We start from the raw sequence: 16,582 nt of genomic DNA, 5'->3' as shown, positions 1-16,582 counted from the left end.
CAAATAACATGATATAGCATGCGTTTACTTGTTGTTTTGATCGTTTGTACAGCCGTGACAATAGATGTATTAATAGAAGAAAGAGGCCCACTTCTGTCCAGGTGTTTGTGCTGCCCCACTGGAAAGAGACAGAGTGCTCTGAGAAAACAACAACCTGAGGACCCAGCATTGATTTCATATCTAATTTATTTCAGTGCAGACGGGTCTGAGCGAAGGGAATGTCTTCAGCACTTGGGTTGTTTTTCTTGAGTCCTTTGGGGTGGGAGGGAAGGATCACGGGGTGAGGAGTCAAGGGGAGGACAAGGTGACTGATTGAGCTGAGGCATTAGGTCAGCGTCGGGCAGCTGAATCCAACCCAAGCAAGACCCTCCACACAACTAACTATGATCAAATACATCATCCGGCTCTGTCAACATGTGTCTAGCTGGACGCTATATCACTTCCACATGTGCATATGGGCCGAGCTACACAGCAACACACATTAGCGGCCTTATCAGCATGCGGCTCAAAGCAGAGCACTGACAAAAGCAGCGTTTCAGCTGAATAATGGATGCATGAAATCAATCTGCGAGTCTCAAAAGGTCATAATGTGCAAAGAAACCATATCATCTCTAAAAGGGTCCACAAAGAGAAATCCAACAACAGGACATTAATTGGAAACGGGTGAACACGAGTCGAGTTGTTTTAAAATTCAAACCGTGTGTGCTTTATACATTAGCCAGATAATTAATGTGCTGCAATCATCACTAGTCGCTATTGGGATGAGAATTAATCTACACCAATAGCTCCATTTCAAAGAAAATGTATCACAAAGTACATGATTCTTTTCAGTATTCTTCCAACATTCATCCACAGTATTTTCAATACAGAATTCAATTATGCGGAACACCTGAACAAACAATATCTCACAGCCAATTATTCAGCGCCTTGGAGACCATTGGCAAACAAATTAGCAATGTTAATGTGAAAGAGTGTCTTGATATTTTTGGCTGTGTGTGCTTACAAAGGCAGCAGCACAGCTCCCCCACTCTCCAGCTCTTTTTGGGCTATTGTTGACTGACGAATTAAACAGATCGGACTTGATTTGAGAATAAAAAAGGAAATTTCAGGTGTCAGTCTGCCCCCTCTTCCTCAGATGAGAGTCATCTCCAGACTGCGACTGCTGCGTTCGTTATTGTCAGAAGCTTCTAGATTACGAAAAAAAAATGATGTTTTTGACTACAGACAGCAGTATTTCAGCTCCAGTTTGAGCAGTGCTGCTCTGCTTGACATTTCAGCTTCCAGACAGAACAATGAAAAGCTACCATGAGATATCTTGGCAAGGCTATTGCCCTGTGTATTGATTGGGCAAAGGCCCAACATCCCCTCACTAAAAAGAGATTAAAATATCAGACTTGTCTAAGACATTTATGGAGTCTGTGACCTCAGCCAATGCTAAAGTGGAGTACATACATCATAGTCCATCTCTGTGAGCTACACTGAGTCTTGAGTAGCACTGACAGAGAGAGAGAGAGAGAGAAAGAGAGAGAGAGAGAGAGAGAGAGAGAGAGAGAGAGGAAGGAGGCTGAACATTCACCTTCATGGGGCTGGTGTGGAAGGGATTTAGCTAAAAAATCGTAGGTGTAAATCAACTTAGCTGCTGTTTCATTAAAAATTCACACCACATCGTTGCATGTAAATGTTTAACACTGTGAGCTGTTGTCTGGGACGCTTCTCTTACACCTTCTTTTTTTTGGTTAAAATGGATGAGATAGATTCTGTGGGAAAGGCAGGGAGACAAAAGCGTGAAAGATGTGTGTATCCATTCACAGCTCCAGAGGACCTTCATTACAGAGCAAGCAGGTCCTGTCAACGTCTTTTCATTACATGGTCCCATATATCCACCCCTGGTGTCCAAACGGTCCGCTCTGTCGCCTGTCAAGAAAAGGCACTCTCGGGGAAAGTCCTCCTATCTCCCCGATCCCCCTCACCACGCCTGATTCCAGACTGCGAGGCGGGAGAGGCCAGGCAGAAAGGGAGGAATCGTGTTTGCCATCAACAGCTCAAGAGAGTAGCATGGCAGCAAGATTGATGACACCCTCCCTGAAAGTAACAAAAGAACTCCTGTGCACGAGGGCCCGCTTATGGGGCTTGATAGAGTTGTCATCCTCTTAATAAACAGCTCTGATATGTCAGCGGCAGTGGCAGCAGGGACTACGCCATGCTCACCCACCAAGCCATGGGCAGGACCACCTACTGGCATCACCACACACATCCATGGGCAGCGTCTCCATATGGAGGCCCCCGTGGGCGTTAGCGGGGCGATTACTGGAGATGAATAAATAACTGACAAAAGCATTCCTGTCTCTTGATTTCATTCTTGTGCAAGAGAGGCTGAAGGTAAATTATGCAATAACATCTGTGAAAAACATTCATCCTGGTTCTGCTGTGGTTGAGTTTATCTGTGTGACACAAACAAGTGGCTTTTTTAAATTTTATTTTAAACTTAATGAATGTGGGAGAACAGGGTGGGCTCTGGAGCAAATTAAACAAGCAGATAAAAGGTTTTCACTGAGGGGGCGGTGTGTGCTCACAATGCAAATTAAACCCACAATATTCTAAAGTTTTCAGCATAAAACCTCTTCTTCTTGTTGATTGTTTGTTTTTTCCCAATGAAGATGCCTTTTTTCAAAGTTTCATGCTCTTTGTCCGTCTCCACCCTAGTATCATTGGTCATAAAGGCCCACACCAAACAGACACCAAATAGATCGCCTATGTCTGAGCCAAAAGGTTACACTTATCCACTCCCCAAAGAGTTTTGTGACTGTGCGGCAGAAAAATCCAGCAGGTGGTGGTAGTCTGTATTTATCTTTAAAAAGGGAACCCAGAAGAACTACGATGGTTAAAATGTTTACATGAAACAAAGCAGCATTTGCCGACCATTGTCACACTAATTAGTTGGTCTTCAGTTATTCCAGGTGGCCAAGTCGTTGTGAAAATGTTTGTGTATTGGAATAATCAGATGAGATGAAGATGAAAAATGAAAAGAGCCTTCTGTGTGCGTCCTCTTGGCTTAATTGTTTGCCTGCTTTCCTCACCTCCATTTTTCTTCTCCTGCATTCATTCACTTAAGCTGAAGAGCCAATCAAAGTGATTTCGCTCACGGACAGAGTCCACTGCCAATTGAAGCCACTGACAAGGGCCAACGATGAAAAACACACCATGAAACTTGGGCAAAAGTCGTTAGCTGGCCGATGTAGTAACTGAAAATTATACAATATCACTCTTTATGACAGCCTAATTGCAAGCCTATACAAAAAAAGAATAAAAAACTTGCTGTGACATCGCTAATGTTTTATCTGGACAAATTTTCCCGCTCCATCCACCAGAGACTCACTCTCATTACTACTATTTATGCGTTTTATGAGAAAAAACAGAACCTTACAAATACAAACCAAACCACTTCCTAATGTCCATTTTGACTGGTGCACCAGAAAAGAAAAAAAATCATAGAAGCAATTGTTACAGGTATTGACATTTCAGGGGGGAAAAAACACTAATTCACTGTCTCGCCTCGTTAGATGAGAGGATTGAGCCCTTCAATATGGATTCGGAGTCAGGAAATGGTTGGTAAAATGAGGCACAAACATTCAGTATCATGCTGGCTTACTGGTATAGCTAAAGTTAGCTAGGATTATTTGTTTGATAAGCTTCTCTCCTGACGTAAAATATCTTCTAATAATCTCATTACAATGACCAACTGGAGGAATCTGTAATGGTCTTGTTTGACCTCATGCTGCAATCAAATTTTTTCAAGTTAAATGGACAGAAAACTGATCGTCTGTAAAATAAAGAGGCGGTGAATACATATAAGTTAAGACATATACAGGTTATAAACTATAATAAGACTAACAATATTAATATAGTATACCAGTTACTATAATGAAGCATAATACTACCCTTTCCTTTTTTTTAAAAAATGGGTTCAAAGGAGCATGAATTCTGTGCTCATTGTTCTGTTTCAATACAATTCTTAATTTAAAAAAAAAAACAGTACAAAGGCAGCAGATTTTATCAGCTGCAGTCATCCCCATGTGAATTTGAGAGACCAAGATGACAAACACACAAATTCATGCCGAGAAAATGGAGCAAAAAATCATTTTATATAGTCTGCCACTTACAATATTCACTTATTTTTCACCAGAAACGTTGTTGTCTCTGTCACGATTCAATCTGCAGCACACTCCCCACACGCTGTATAATACCTAGTTAAAGCCAGCAGGGTGTGAAATGGTATTTGGAAGTAAATGAAACTGACTATGAAACAGTGGAGTTGGGAGATATTGCCATGTCAAGATGACAGACAAGTCCTGGAATGGAGCAAAAAAGTTATTATCCCAAAGAAGAGCAAGGCTGGATTAAATATAACCCATGATGCCTCATGCTGCTCTGCCTTCATCCTCACTGATACCAGAGAGAGAATATAGACAAAAATCATGCAAAGGCAACAATCCCAGCAGCAGCAGCTCGTGCTCCTGCTGATTTTCATTTGAACAATCAATAGTATTTCATGCTGCCGTGCCAATAAGTGTTATTGCAAAGTGTTTGGTTATTGATGCTCCACATAAAGTGTTTTGAAGGAGCTTTAGAGGAACACAATCCCTCGAGGCTCCTCCTGGCCTGATTTACAGCTGAACCGATGAGTCACAGAGGACATGCTGGGCATTGAAATAGCGACAAGTATGTTGTCAGCCTTATTAATTTTTAAGGTAGAGTGTTGTCCTGTGGTTTAGCAGAGGACATGATGATATATGACGGCAGAGGGATCGCAGGGGTTAGGGCCTAATTGTTATAAGGTTGAGTGGGGTGAAGGAGTAAGATGTGTGGAGGGTTATTTATCAGCCTCAGTGCTGAGTGACCGAGCTGCAAGCCAGAAGGTGAGTTTAAAAGTCTGGGGAGAAAGTTGGTTTTTTTAAAAATACTTTTCTGAGCATATAGACTGAAACTAAATAGCTATGCAGGAAGAGTAACGCAGTCAAAAAAAAAAAATCCTTCTTTTACATCTCTGACTGATACATAACAATAACACGATTGCAGAAAATAACCCCACTGAACCTCGTCCTCTCACTTTGCTTTCCTATATGGAAACCTTCAATTTTTGCTTGACAAAACAATTTGCATTATATCACACAAGATCAGACATGTTATAATTTTCATCAAAGTGAATGTTGAATACTGCCTTTATAAATAAAAAAAATAGAACTACACTGAATCCAATAAATAAATACTTTAGGTTAAAATGTCCCTTTAGTTGCTCAATGGTTCGGTAACAGAAACTCTAGTGCTGCCACATGAAGTTCTTTGTTGGTCGTTGCTGCCCTCTGCTGGAATATCAGGTGATTCTCCAAAACAAAGAAAGTTCCATTTTCTTAACAATGCCAAATTATATAATAATAATAATAATAATAATAATAATAATAATAATACTAACAATGATAATAATAATAATGATAATAATCTTGCATATTCTAACCTTTTGTCATGTGTACCTTTGATTAAAAGCTGTGCAGTGAAACTGATCTGTACTGTTTGTGAATATCAGGTTTTGCAACACAAACTGTTCTTTGTTATATGCTCAGATTAGGATGTTTAGTACAGCACCTAACAAGTGCAACTGTTTAGTCTACTAAATCAACAGCTACGACTCAAGGAAACTAATGTTTTTACATTTCTCAAACGTGCAATATCTGTGATATACAATATAAACAACAAAAACAAACAACAAAACAAAAAAATATAATAATATAATATAATAAGTGCCAAATAGCAGCTATGGAAGTATTTATGTATATAAGGTCGGTGTATATAATTAATGTATATTATGCATTCATATGTCTAATTTTTTCATTCTTTATTCTGTTTTATATGTTTGTAAACTCCCCTCCCCTGACTGTAACTTGAGCTGCTGTGACGACTATTTCCCCACTGTGGGATAAATAAAGTCTCATCATATCATATCTTGTTTCATTTAAGCAGATTCTCATTTAACATTTGTCAGTTGATGAACGTAGGTATGCAACAATCCAACTTTTCTCTAGACTTAGAGCTTCTGCCAGTACAGGAATACCAATATAATATCAATGTTCACTGTTTACGAAAGGTAAAAGCTATAATCATTTCGTTAACATGTGGCCAGGAAGGCATCGAAACCTCGACTGGCTAAATAAAACTGATGGAGTAAGCACCGAATTTCATGTTGGCCTTGATGAAGAAACTCTACTTAAATGGATAGTTCACCTAAAAATAAAAATAAAACATATTTTTTCTCATATCTGGGATGCTATTAAATATTTAGACGAATTTGTTGTGAGGTATCAGCTATACAGATGGTTGCCTTCTCTCAAAAAAATAAGTGGACTCGATATTACTTAATTTTCTTTCTGCACGGTGATATGGCTGGTGGGTATAGTTCAGTATAAAGAAAATAGCTCGTAGATGACACTGCTAAGGTCTTTGGATTATCTTGACTAACTGGGTAATGATTTCTGGAAAGAATCATTGCTGCTGAGTTTTTCAAATGTATTTTTTGGCACTTTGAACACCATGAGCCAAGAACCTTCTAGCTTCATTATATTAGAGAGAAGGCAGACATCTCTACAACTGATATTTCCAACACTCAACAACTCACACCAAAACAGTCTGGAATGACAAATAACGCTACAAGTGTTATGTGTCCACTCAGTGGCATCATTTGTTGGCGTCAAATAGGAGCCGTCTGGGCTTTCTGCTCTTATGAAGTCACTCATTTTCTTTGGTATGTTTATATGCATTTGGGATAATAAGTATGATATGGTGAACTTCAAAAGACGTAAATGCAGGAAAACTCCTTCATGACACTTCAGTTGTATTATGAAATGAGTGTCCTCATATCAAAGTGGCTGATAAGACTCGTACTGACAGCCACATCAGATTCCTACATTATCAGCAAGTCTACACTCTGCACTGACGTATTCTGTTGGAAACGTCTAAAGCACAGCACGTTATATTACCCTGAGTTTAAGAGATAACTCAGAATTACTAAAATTTTAGCTTTGTGATGAAGAACGGCCTGGCTACTTTCAGAAAAAAAGTATCCTGTTGATGACATGCTCATGCAAACATCCACTAACTGTCTAACCTTTAAAAAAAGATGATAATTCGACACAAAAATACATGGGCTGAATCCACAAATCCTCTAAATGCTGTAATTGCGATTTAAATGTTTAATAAATAAAATGTAAAAACTGTGGATTGCATTAAAATGTCTCTGAATAGTGGGAAATCTTCTTCTCTGTTCTATTGTTTCCTTTGTGGCTGACTTCACTGGACATGTTTCATTTTAATGTAGTTCTGCCTCCTGTTTTGATGCAGATAGAGTGATGATTTTAGCCTCATGAAAAATAACACCAATTTGTTCGAGATAACCAGAGATATGTCAGTCTGACAAAACACTGCCGTCAGATAAGCTGAGAGTGAGAATGAGCTGAAACGTGAATATTTACTCTGCTTATTAAAATGGGCAAACTGGTCCTAACAGCTACCAGATGATTGTGATGAGACAAATAAAGCCCTGATACAGGACTGGAAACACCCCTTTTTGAACTGTGAGGTGTAACATTTCTGTAAGGAAACCTCACAAAGGAAAGATAAAATAATATATAAACCTGAAACAATTTCAAACTACAAAATGCCTAAATCATCTTCATGATGCTGGCCACCTATATGGTAAAATCACCTACATCCTCAGTTGATCAGATCATGTGATTTTACCCCTTTAAGATCATCACTTCTTTGACAATTTGCCACATTCATAGGCATCAGATAAGAACCCAGCAAAGAAAAGCTATAGGGAGATTGTTTAGTTATCACTTTAGTTTATCAGTGTTTTATTGTTGACACTAATATTGTCAACACTTTACTCTAAGGTGTCTATATAAGAGTGACATGAGCGTGTCATAAACATGACATGGGATGTGTCATGAACATTATTGACACTTTGAAGTAACATTAATGCTCATGATACTTGTCATGTCATGTTTCTGACAGGCTTGTGTGACTCTTATGTAGACACCTTCAAAATAAAGTGTTACCATATCTTGCTTAAGTCACAAAGGCATGTTCGAAAAATTGCCTAAGTCATTTATTTCTCTTAAGTTACATAATTTACACACAGTGTTATAAGTGTTATTATTACTATGCCAGTGGCCATCCTTTGTTACATAATTTTTGAGTGAAATGATCAATAAATGTCATTTGTTACACTTTTGGTGAAGTTTTTTGTGTTTCCTGCAAAACTTGAAAAAATTAGTTGGGGATTATTTTAACAGGGTGATGATATGTAGGAGAGTCATGTTACTTCAGATACTCGTGGTATCTTCTCTCTATGTCAGGCCACATTTCACAGAAAAGTCACAACAAACTGGTGCAGCAGCTTTTATTGTGCCTTCAGGAAAATGTGGCAATGATTAAGAGGTGAAAATTGAACATGTTTGTGTCTGAGAACGACGAGTGACTTAACATGAGCTGTGATTTCATCATCCACTGGGAACATGATCTGATATTGAATCTGATTATTTTATAACTTCCTTTGTGATAATAATAGATATTGGAAAAAAATATTTGTACCAATATGTATATTATAATATATACTATACGTATATATTATCTCTTATATTATCTGTTGTATTATTACCGACATATTATTACATGGCTGCTCAGAAAGTTGGAATAAAATATTTTTTTTACCTCTTTTCATGAATGTGATTTATTCTTGACAGATAAAGTGTATATCTCAAAGCTTTATTAATCAATTCCAAACATGTCACAATGAAAATGAGACCACAATTGACAGAGGACTGTGTTTGAAAACAAAATTATTCCAACCTTAAGGCCAACCATTTATATTTATTTTACTTAATCAAATTGTCTGTTTATCTTTTGTGTTGTTTTATATGGCATTGTTACATTATCGATTTTTGTGTGTGTGTGTGTGTGTGTGTGTGTGTGTGTGTGTCTGCATGTGTATTGTTAAATGTTTTGTCAAATCTGTGTTATATTGCATTGAAAATGAAATGGCACATCTCAAGGGGCTATTCTGAATAAGGAATTTCCATATATAATATCAGGATATTGATTTTACACATATTGCCCAACTTGAGTGATTCCGACTCACAACTGAGGCGCTTTTTGGTCCTACCTGTATTTGTATAGAACAGGTAGTGACCTTCCCCTTCTCAGGTCCTCCAAAGGTCCTGAAGATCTGATGTTTCAGTGTTAATGAAACAGAGTCTCCTCATCCTCATCTTCATCTGCTGCTGTTGAGCTCTGAGTCCATGAGGTGGTGCTGTCCTTCCACTGAACTGCAAGTTAAAACAATAGCATAGGTTTCTCAGGATCACTTCATGATGTAATACAATGTTTAAGTGTATCGGCAATGCAGGGCATCAGATGTATTCACAGAGGGGGCCAAATAATTAGTTCTATGTCAATGTTTTTCATACATGGAAGAGTATGTTGAAATGAATACTAGTACTTTGTTGCTGAATTCACTTTGCACACTCCCTGCTCACCAGTTCGAATTCAGGGCACAACATTACCAGAGGGCTGCAGGCTTATAAGAAGCATGTTTGTGGTTCATTCCTGCCTCTAATGAAACCAAGACTATCTGCAATAACACTGTTGTCCTGATCCAGCTGCAGAGGTCTGGTGGGAACATCCTCTGTCTTTAGAAGTTCAAAGATGTGTGTGTCCAGGTCCTGCCACAGTCCCAGATGATGAAGCATGGCATTTTAGCTTGAGGACCAACCAGTGTGTCAGCAGATGATCCCAAGGCATTTTACTACTCCAGCATAACCACAACAGACCTGTTCATCCATGCCCCCCTACAGCACCACCCTTTCTTACAGTTACTTAAAGGTTCAAAGTGAGCTTAATGCCACAAGGTTGACAGGTATCTTAAGGAATAAGGTCTGATGCAAGGTCTTCATGCTCTTTGGCACTGAGGTCTTTTCAGTTTGCTTTGCAGCCACAGAAGGTATCCAAAAGGTGCATCATTAATGACATCAGTGTCCTCACCAGCTGATACCATCAAATTTACAATGCATGTACAAGGGCACAGTTATATTGTGAAGTAAACCAGTACAATAATATGATCTGTGTGTGCTGCTTCACCTCTGCACCAGAGCTGGAAAAACCACTTGTCCCCTTACAGGAATTCTTACTGAAAATTGATGCAAAGTTATTCTAAGTGATCATCTTTATCTGAACATGAAACATTTCTATCCTGTTGGAGGGATGAAGTGTTCTCCTAAAGGAAGACGATGTCCAAAATCAGGGTCATATGCCGTGGCCTTCACAATCACCCGATCTCAACCCAGCTCAACACCTATGGGAGGTTGTGGACCAATGTGTTAAACAGCACTCTCCACCACCAAATCATCAGAAAACTTAATGAAGGAATATTTTATGAGGTAAAGAAAAAATCTGAAAAAACCTGCCTCTCACCTCAATTTTGAGTGAGCATGTACTTGCTGCTTCTTGGCTTTGCAGGACAGCACAGATGGCTGGCAGATTAAAGGAAAAAAACAACATTAAGTGTCTAAATGAGGTGTTGGGATACCACAAGCCTCCGTAACAGTTTCGGCGCTAAAGGGCTTATCACTATTTTTCCAAAAGGCATTCCCTCATGGGTTTTTTTTTATGATTTGGTGGTAGAGAGTGCTGATAAAAAAAATCTAAGAACCAAATAGGTGTTCAGATAGGTCGAGAACAGGAGAACACTTTCAACAGAATAGAAATGTTTCATCATTAGATAAAGGTGATCGCTTGAAGGTGCATCAACTTGAATTGAGACATGTTTTTTGAGTTTTTCCTGTTCTTATGCTAGGGTGAAGCAGCACACGGAAATGTTTTTTGTACAGGTTGATTTTACAAGATAAATGTGCCTTCGGTATCAGCTGGCAAGGACACTGGTGCAGTTGAGAACGTACCAGCCTTTTTGGATACCTTTTGTGGCTGCAAAAGGTATCCAAAAAGCCACAGCTAGCTTTAGCTAAAGACACATACTCCTACTCCTTTTGGCTGTTTCCTATCATTGAAAAGTCAGTACCATTCACCCAACATTTTAGAAACCAGTCAAATCCTAGCATGACAAAAAAGTAATAGCACCTAATCCACTTGTATAGCTGCTAAAAGTTTACTAGCGTAGCCAAGTCTAGCATTAGCAGAGTAGCTACAGATATTGCTTCAACCTACATCTTTGGCCCTGAACCCCTCAAGGTTCAAAGGTTTGTTTCCTCCTAAATAATATGAAGAGATTAAGTGCCTTTGTACACAAGTAGAACCACTAGGAAATTAAATAAATATGAATAAACAAATCAAATGTGGTGATCATGCTATTATTAAACCAAAATATCACCATTGATGCTGATGAAATACTAACATCACATTCATTTCAGATAGGAGTCAAACAGACCTCTGCATTGTTTGAAAGGAATATTGTGGGTTCATTTAACAGTTTGCTCACATGTGCATCCAGGGATAAACCGGACTGGACCAGACCATTATTCTTGGTGACATTACATAATATCTCCCATTAAAACCAGTGCACTGCTGCAGTGTATGTCTTCTACCACAAGGTGGCGTCTTGCACTGAGAACAACCTGGTTGCTGGGATGTTGTACATTTTGACCCACGTGTTTGAATCCGTTTCCAACACCGAAGCGCCTTTTTATAGAAAAAAGGGATTCATCACTGCATCGTTCACATATTTTGTTTATACTTTAATTCCTTACACGGTATCTGCATGTGAGGAGGAGGATGCACGCACAACTCAGCAGCACGCGGCTGAGCTGAGCTCCTGCTAGAGGGCGGTGCGGCTCCGTGTGCAGCCTGTCCAATGACCGGGCTGCATGTGCCTTCAGTCAGCCCTTGGAGTAAACACACTACCGCCCCTCCAACCAATCAAAGACGCGACGTCCCAGTTCCTGCTCTTATAAATGTGCACGGATCCCGCAGACTCGGTACCGGAGAATGAGAGAAGCACTAGCGATACAGCTCACGACAAGACATTGGACCTGTCAGTCCTTTAGTTATTATTTCGATTTTTTCCCAGGTAATTATACTACTTTTTCACTATTTGTCTTAACTCTGGGGCAGCAGCTTGAACTCATTGTCCCAAACTTTTTATTGTTGCAGACTTTAGACAATTAACTCTTATATTATTTGGGTTTTTTTAATCCCTTTTCAGTGGCATCTTGATTAGTCTCTTTTTAGATGTGATGTGGTATTTTAGTTAAAATAAGGCTTTTATTTGTAAGTAGCAGGTGATGGATTACAACGAGCAAGCTATGATGTAATATTGTCTCAGTGTTACCCAGCTGATACCATGACTACGACAACAGACAACAGGATGTACACTAAAGATGTGTTTTTAGCTTTAGTTGTGGGTGTTTGTTGCCTTGTATTGTAACGTGGTTTTCCATGAGGCATCCTTTGTGAGCTGGCAGTTATGCACATGCGGTAGCAAGTGGCTTTTCCCTTTGTTTCCAACCTTGAGAGGGGGGAAAAGACTGGAAAATGTGGCTTCTTTTACATCCTCAACGCGTTTTTTCATCTCTCCTTTTCTGGAAGAGAAGACAATGGGGTTGTTGTTTTTTTGTTTTTTTAACTGCGCCCTCCCAAAAAACCCGGTTATAGCAACATGTGATCCAGAGCGCACCGAGGTCTCATCTCTGCTCTTCTCTCCTCTGCTCCTCTCCCTTCTCTCCTCAGGTGTGTTATAGTAGGAAATAAGATGGCCACGTCCGCCAGCGCCACGTTGAGTAAAGCTGTCAAGAAGACGTACATGGAGCTCCCTCAGGGGGATAAAGTCCAAGCCATGTACATTTGGATTGATGGGACCGGAGAGGGGCTCCGCTGCAAAACCAGGACGCTGGATTTTGAGCCCAAAAGCATCGAAGGTAAGCAGTCTCCTTACTCTACCTGAAACTTTCTTATTTTTAATGTATCACAGTGTAGCAGCCTAATATAGCTTTACTCCATCTCCTCGTAAAGATCTACCTGAGTGGAACTTCGATGGCTCCAGTACATACCAGTCTGAGGGATCCAACAGCGACATGTACCTGATTCCTGCTGCCATGTTTCGGGATCCTTTCCGCCAAGACCCCAACAAACTGGTCCTGTGTGAAGTGCTCAAATACAACCGCAAACCTACAGGTAACAAAATGCAAAACCTGAGGAGTTTTAACTTGTAATGAATGGAATCAATAAGACACAATGTACACAGTAATGTAACAGAAATGGCAACTATTTTAAAACTCTATTTCCACCTAAAGTAAAATGACAATAAAAAGTAATTTTAAAAGATGCTGTAACTGTTGTTGAAAAGGCTTGCTTAACATGGGGCGGATTTGATTGGTCTGACAGTGCCAGGTGGGTGGGTCATACTTTATAGGGAGAACAGTGAAGGAGAAACTTGGATCTACAAATGTGCAAAGCTCAAGCCAAATAGTTGCAATAAATTTACCTTTATATAGGCCTATTGGATAAAACAAACATGTAATGTGACCTGACTGTGGCCACTGTCTGTGCTTCCCCCTCAAAATATTCAGCTATTAAAAGATTGAGCCTGGCTGTGTTTCATTCCTTGTAGGGAGAGGGGAAAATGGCACACAAAAATGACCAGTTATGCACAAATTTGGATGCCTTGACACTTGTTTTTATATACAAGCACTCATTGATTATGTGCATACATTTACAAACTGAGGCTTGTACATGAAGGAGAATATTGACATTTTAGCAGTTTTAAGAGGACATCCAACACTTTCTCCAGAAGCCTAAAGCAAATTTGAAATGGTTGCATACCTACCATGTACTACTTAGCTGACACTAAAGGTGCTTTGCAATCAATACTGGCCCAGGGAACTGGATTTGACTTCTAATTTTATGAATTTCTTTTGTTTTGTGCAGAAACCAACCTTCGTATCACATGCAACAAGGTGATGGAGATGGTGGAGGACCAGCATCCTTGGTTTGGCATGGAGCAGGAGTATACTATTCTGGGCACAGACGGACACCCTTTTGGCTGGCCATCTAATGGTTTCCCTGGACCACAAGGTAAGCAGCTAGTTTAAAGTTTTTTGTGTATATAAACATGAATACATGTCTGGATGGTTTGTGTAATAATTCACATATTTACAGGTCCATACTACTGCGGCGTGGGAGCTGACAAAGCCTATGGCAGAGATATAGTGGAAGCCCATTACAGAGCCTGTCTGTATGCTGGAGTTGATATCTGTGGCACAAACGCAGAAGTGATGCCCGCTCAGGTAAAGATAAAATCCTAATCCATGGTGGGACTTCAAACATGTTTTGATGGTTTTAACAGCCAAACTCATGATTGTTTGTTGTTTTTCAGTGGGAGTTCCAGGTTGGACCATGTGAAGGGATCAAGATGGGCGATCATCTGTGGGTGGCGCGCTTCATCCTGCACCGCGTGTGTGAAGACTTTGGCGTCATTGCGTCGTTTGACCCCAAGCCAATCCCTGGCAACTGGAATGGTGCTGGCTGCCATACAAACTTTAGCACAAAAGAGATGAGGGAAGAAGGCGGCTTAAAGTGAGTGTCAGAAGCATCATGGAGGTTGACTTGACAGCTAATGCAGTGTGCTGCATGAATGAATGATTATACATTTCTGATGGGGATGTTTCTTTTCCTTTCAGAGCCATTGAAGATTCCATCGAGAAGCTTGGGAAGAGGCACAGCTATCACATCCGTGCCTATGATCCTAAAGGGGGCCTGGACAACGCTCGCCGTCTCACCGGCCACCATGAAACCTCAAACATCCACGAGTTCTCCGCAGGTGTAGCCAACCGCGGCGCCAGCATCCGCATTCCTCGCAACGTTGGCCAGGAGAAGAAGGGCTACTTCGAGGACCGCCGCCCTTCAGCCAACTGCGACCCGTATGGCGTGACCGAGGCCCTGATCCGTACCTGTTTGCTGAGCGAGGAGGGGGATGAACCCACGGATTACTAAATCCACAACTCAATGACTGACTCCCACTCCCCCACTTTTCTTTAAACTAGTACTGTATTTTTTTTTTCTTCTCTCCCACCGAGATGATTTTAACCTACGTTTTTAATGGCTTAAAGTTGGCTGGTCAACTTAAAAATATGACAAGGTAATGATATCCTTGGTAGTTATGCGCTGGTAATGGCAGGGTATGTCTTTCCCCTCTTTAGAAGGGATCGACTTTTGTAACACTGTTTTATAGCCCATGTCATATCTTTCCCTTTCTGTCTCTTGACTAAAATTAACTAAAGCACATGGACACTGAAGAGTAGAGCTGCTAAGGCTGGACAGCATGTGTAACTTAATAAATCTGACTAGTTCATGTAATGTTAATATATGTTGACCTGCCTTTTCAAGTATCCAGTCTTCATGTTACTAATTCTTTGATTTTATGAAGTGTCTATTTTTTAAATGGCAATGTTTGATGTCTTCAGATTTTTTGACACACTGGGTCAACGTGTATGGTACACTTTGTAGATGTCTGTACCCAGACGTATGTTGTTCAAATGTGGTGGATCTGTCCATAATGCCATTTGTAGATTTCCTCAAGGAGTTTTATCCTTTTGTTAACTGCGATATTGTAATGCACCTGATTTGGTAAAACATCATGTTTACTGGACCTGGTGTTTTTTATTGATACATTTAAAACTTTTATTTTTATCACAACATGGCTGTATGACTCTTCACTTCAACACTTTAAGGTATAGTTTGGGCAAATATACTTACACACTTTCCAAGAGGTGGAGCCTATGAATACCACTCAACAATGCAGCAGGTTAGCTTAGCATAAAGAGTGTAGAACTAGAAGAACCAGCACCTTAAGTTTTCTGATCAACACAAATTTCCTACCTTCAGACAGAGCCAGACTAGCAATCTCCCTTTCTGGCTACAGAGCTGCAGGCCAACAGTTAATCTGCAGCCCAAAGCTTTTCAACACATGAATTGGTAATTATGGAGCACGTCTCCCATTAAACTCTAGTGCTAATTTCTTACAACTTGGTCTAAAGATCTTGTGCACACTATAATTTAACAGAACTGCCCACAGGAACAGCTGAAGCTGGTCTCTTGTCTAAAATATAAACACACAACTGTAAAAGCTGTTCAAACAGCTGGTGATGGCAATTATCTGAATGAACAGAGTAAAATGAAATGCACCTGAAGGTAACTTTAGTAAAGGCTCTCTGGCTGTACTTTCTATTGCCAAATGTTCTGATGTTTCAGTCTAGCTGATATCTTGGCAGGAGCTCAACAGCAGCTTTGTTCTGGCTGGTTTTTAGGACCCGGTGGGAAGTAACTGGAAACTGGTGTACTCACTAGACAGTTACACAAGAACAGCCTGAAGCCCACATTCCCTGTAGTGCTGCATCATAAGCGACAACACCTCTGATTGTTGTGGCTGAGAATGAAACTTGCCTCGTCTGGACCCTGTTATTAACTAAACAACAAACCAGACAAGTTCAGACTGCAGAAATTGGGTTATTTTATTTCTAGGTAA

At 40.0% G+C, this 16,582-nt stretch overlaps 1 protein-coding gene across 1 annotated transcript; it reads left to right on the top strand.

The window, feature by feature from the left end:
- Positions 1-11,977: 11,977 nt before the first annotated feature.
- On the top strand, positions 11,978-15,706 carry glula (glutamate-ammonia ligase (glutamine synthase) a). Its single transcript, XM_059344978.1, has 7 exons — positions 11,978-12,130; positions 12,790-12,977; positions 13,072-13,233; positions 13,987-14,133; positions 14,218-14,345; positions 14,435-14,634; positions 14,739-15,706. The coding sequence occupies exons 2-7, from the start codon at positions 12,812-12,814 to the stop codon at positions 15,049-15,051; spliced, it is 1,116 nt and encodes a 371-aa protein (XP_059200961.1). The 5' UTR covers positions 11,978-12,130; positions 12,790-12,811; the 3' UTR covers positions 15,052-15,706.
- Positions 15,707-16,582: the final 876 nt, after the last annotated feature.

The sequence above is a fragment of the Centropristis striata genome, chromosome 11 (genome assembly GCF_030273125.1).
Source record: "Centropristis striata isolate RG_2023a ecotype Rhode Island chromosome 11, C.striata_1.0, whole genome shotgun sequence".
Classification (NCBI taxonomy): Eukaryota; Metazoa; Chordata; class Actinopteri; order Perciformes; family Serranidae; genus Centropristis; species Centropristis striata.
This window is presented reverse-complemented; position numbering and strand designations above follow the sequence as displayed.

Bases quoted from the DNA above. Each gene is read 5' to 3' on its own strand.
- glula (XM_059344978.1), top strand. From the start codon at position 12,812: ATGGCCACGTCCGCCAGCGCCACGTTGAGTAAAGCTGTCAAGAAGACG. The intron at 14,134-14,217 runs GTAAGCAGCTAG...ACATATTTACAG, and splicing joins TGGTTTCCCTGGACCACAAG to GTCCATACTACTGCGGCGTG. The intron at 14,635-14,738 runs GTGAGTGTCAGA...TTTTCCTTTCAG, and splicing joins AGGGAAGAAGGCGGCTTAAA to AGCCATTGAAGATTCCATCG.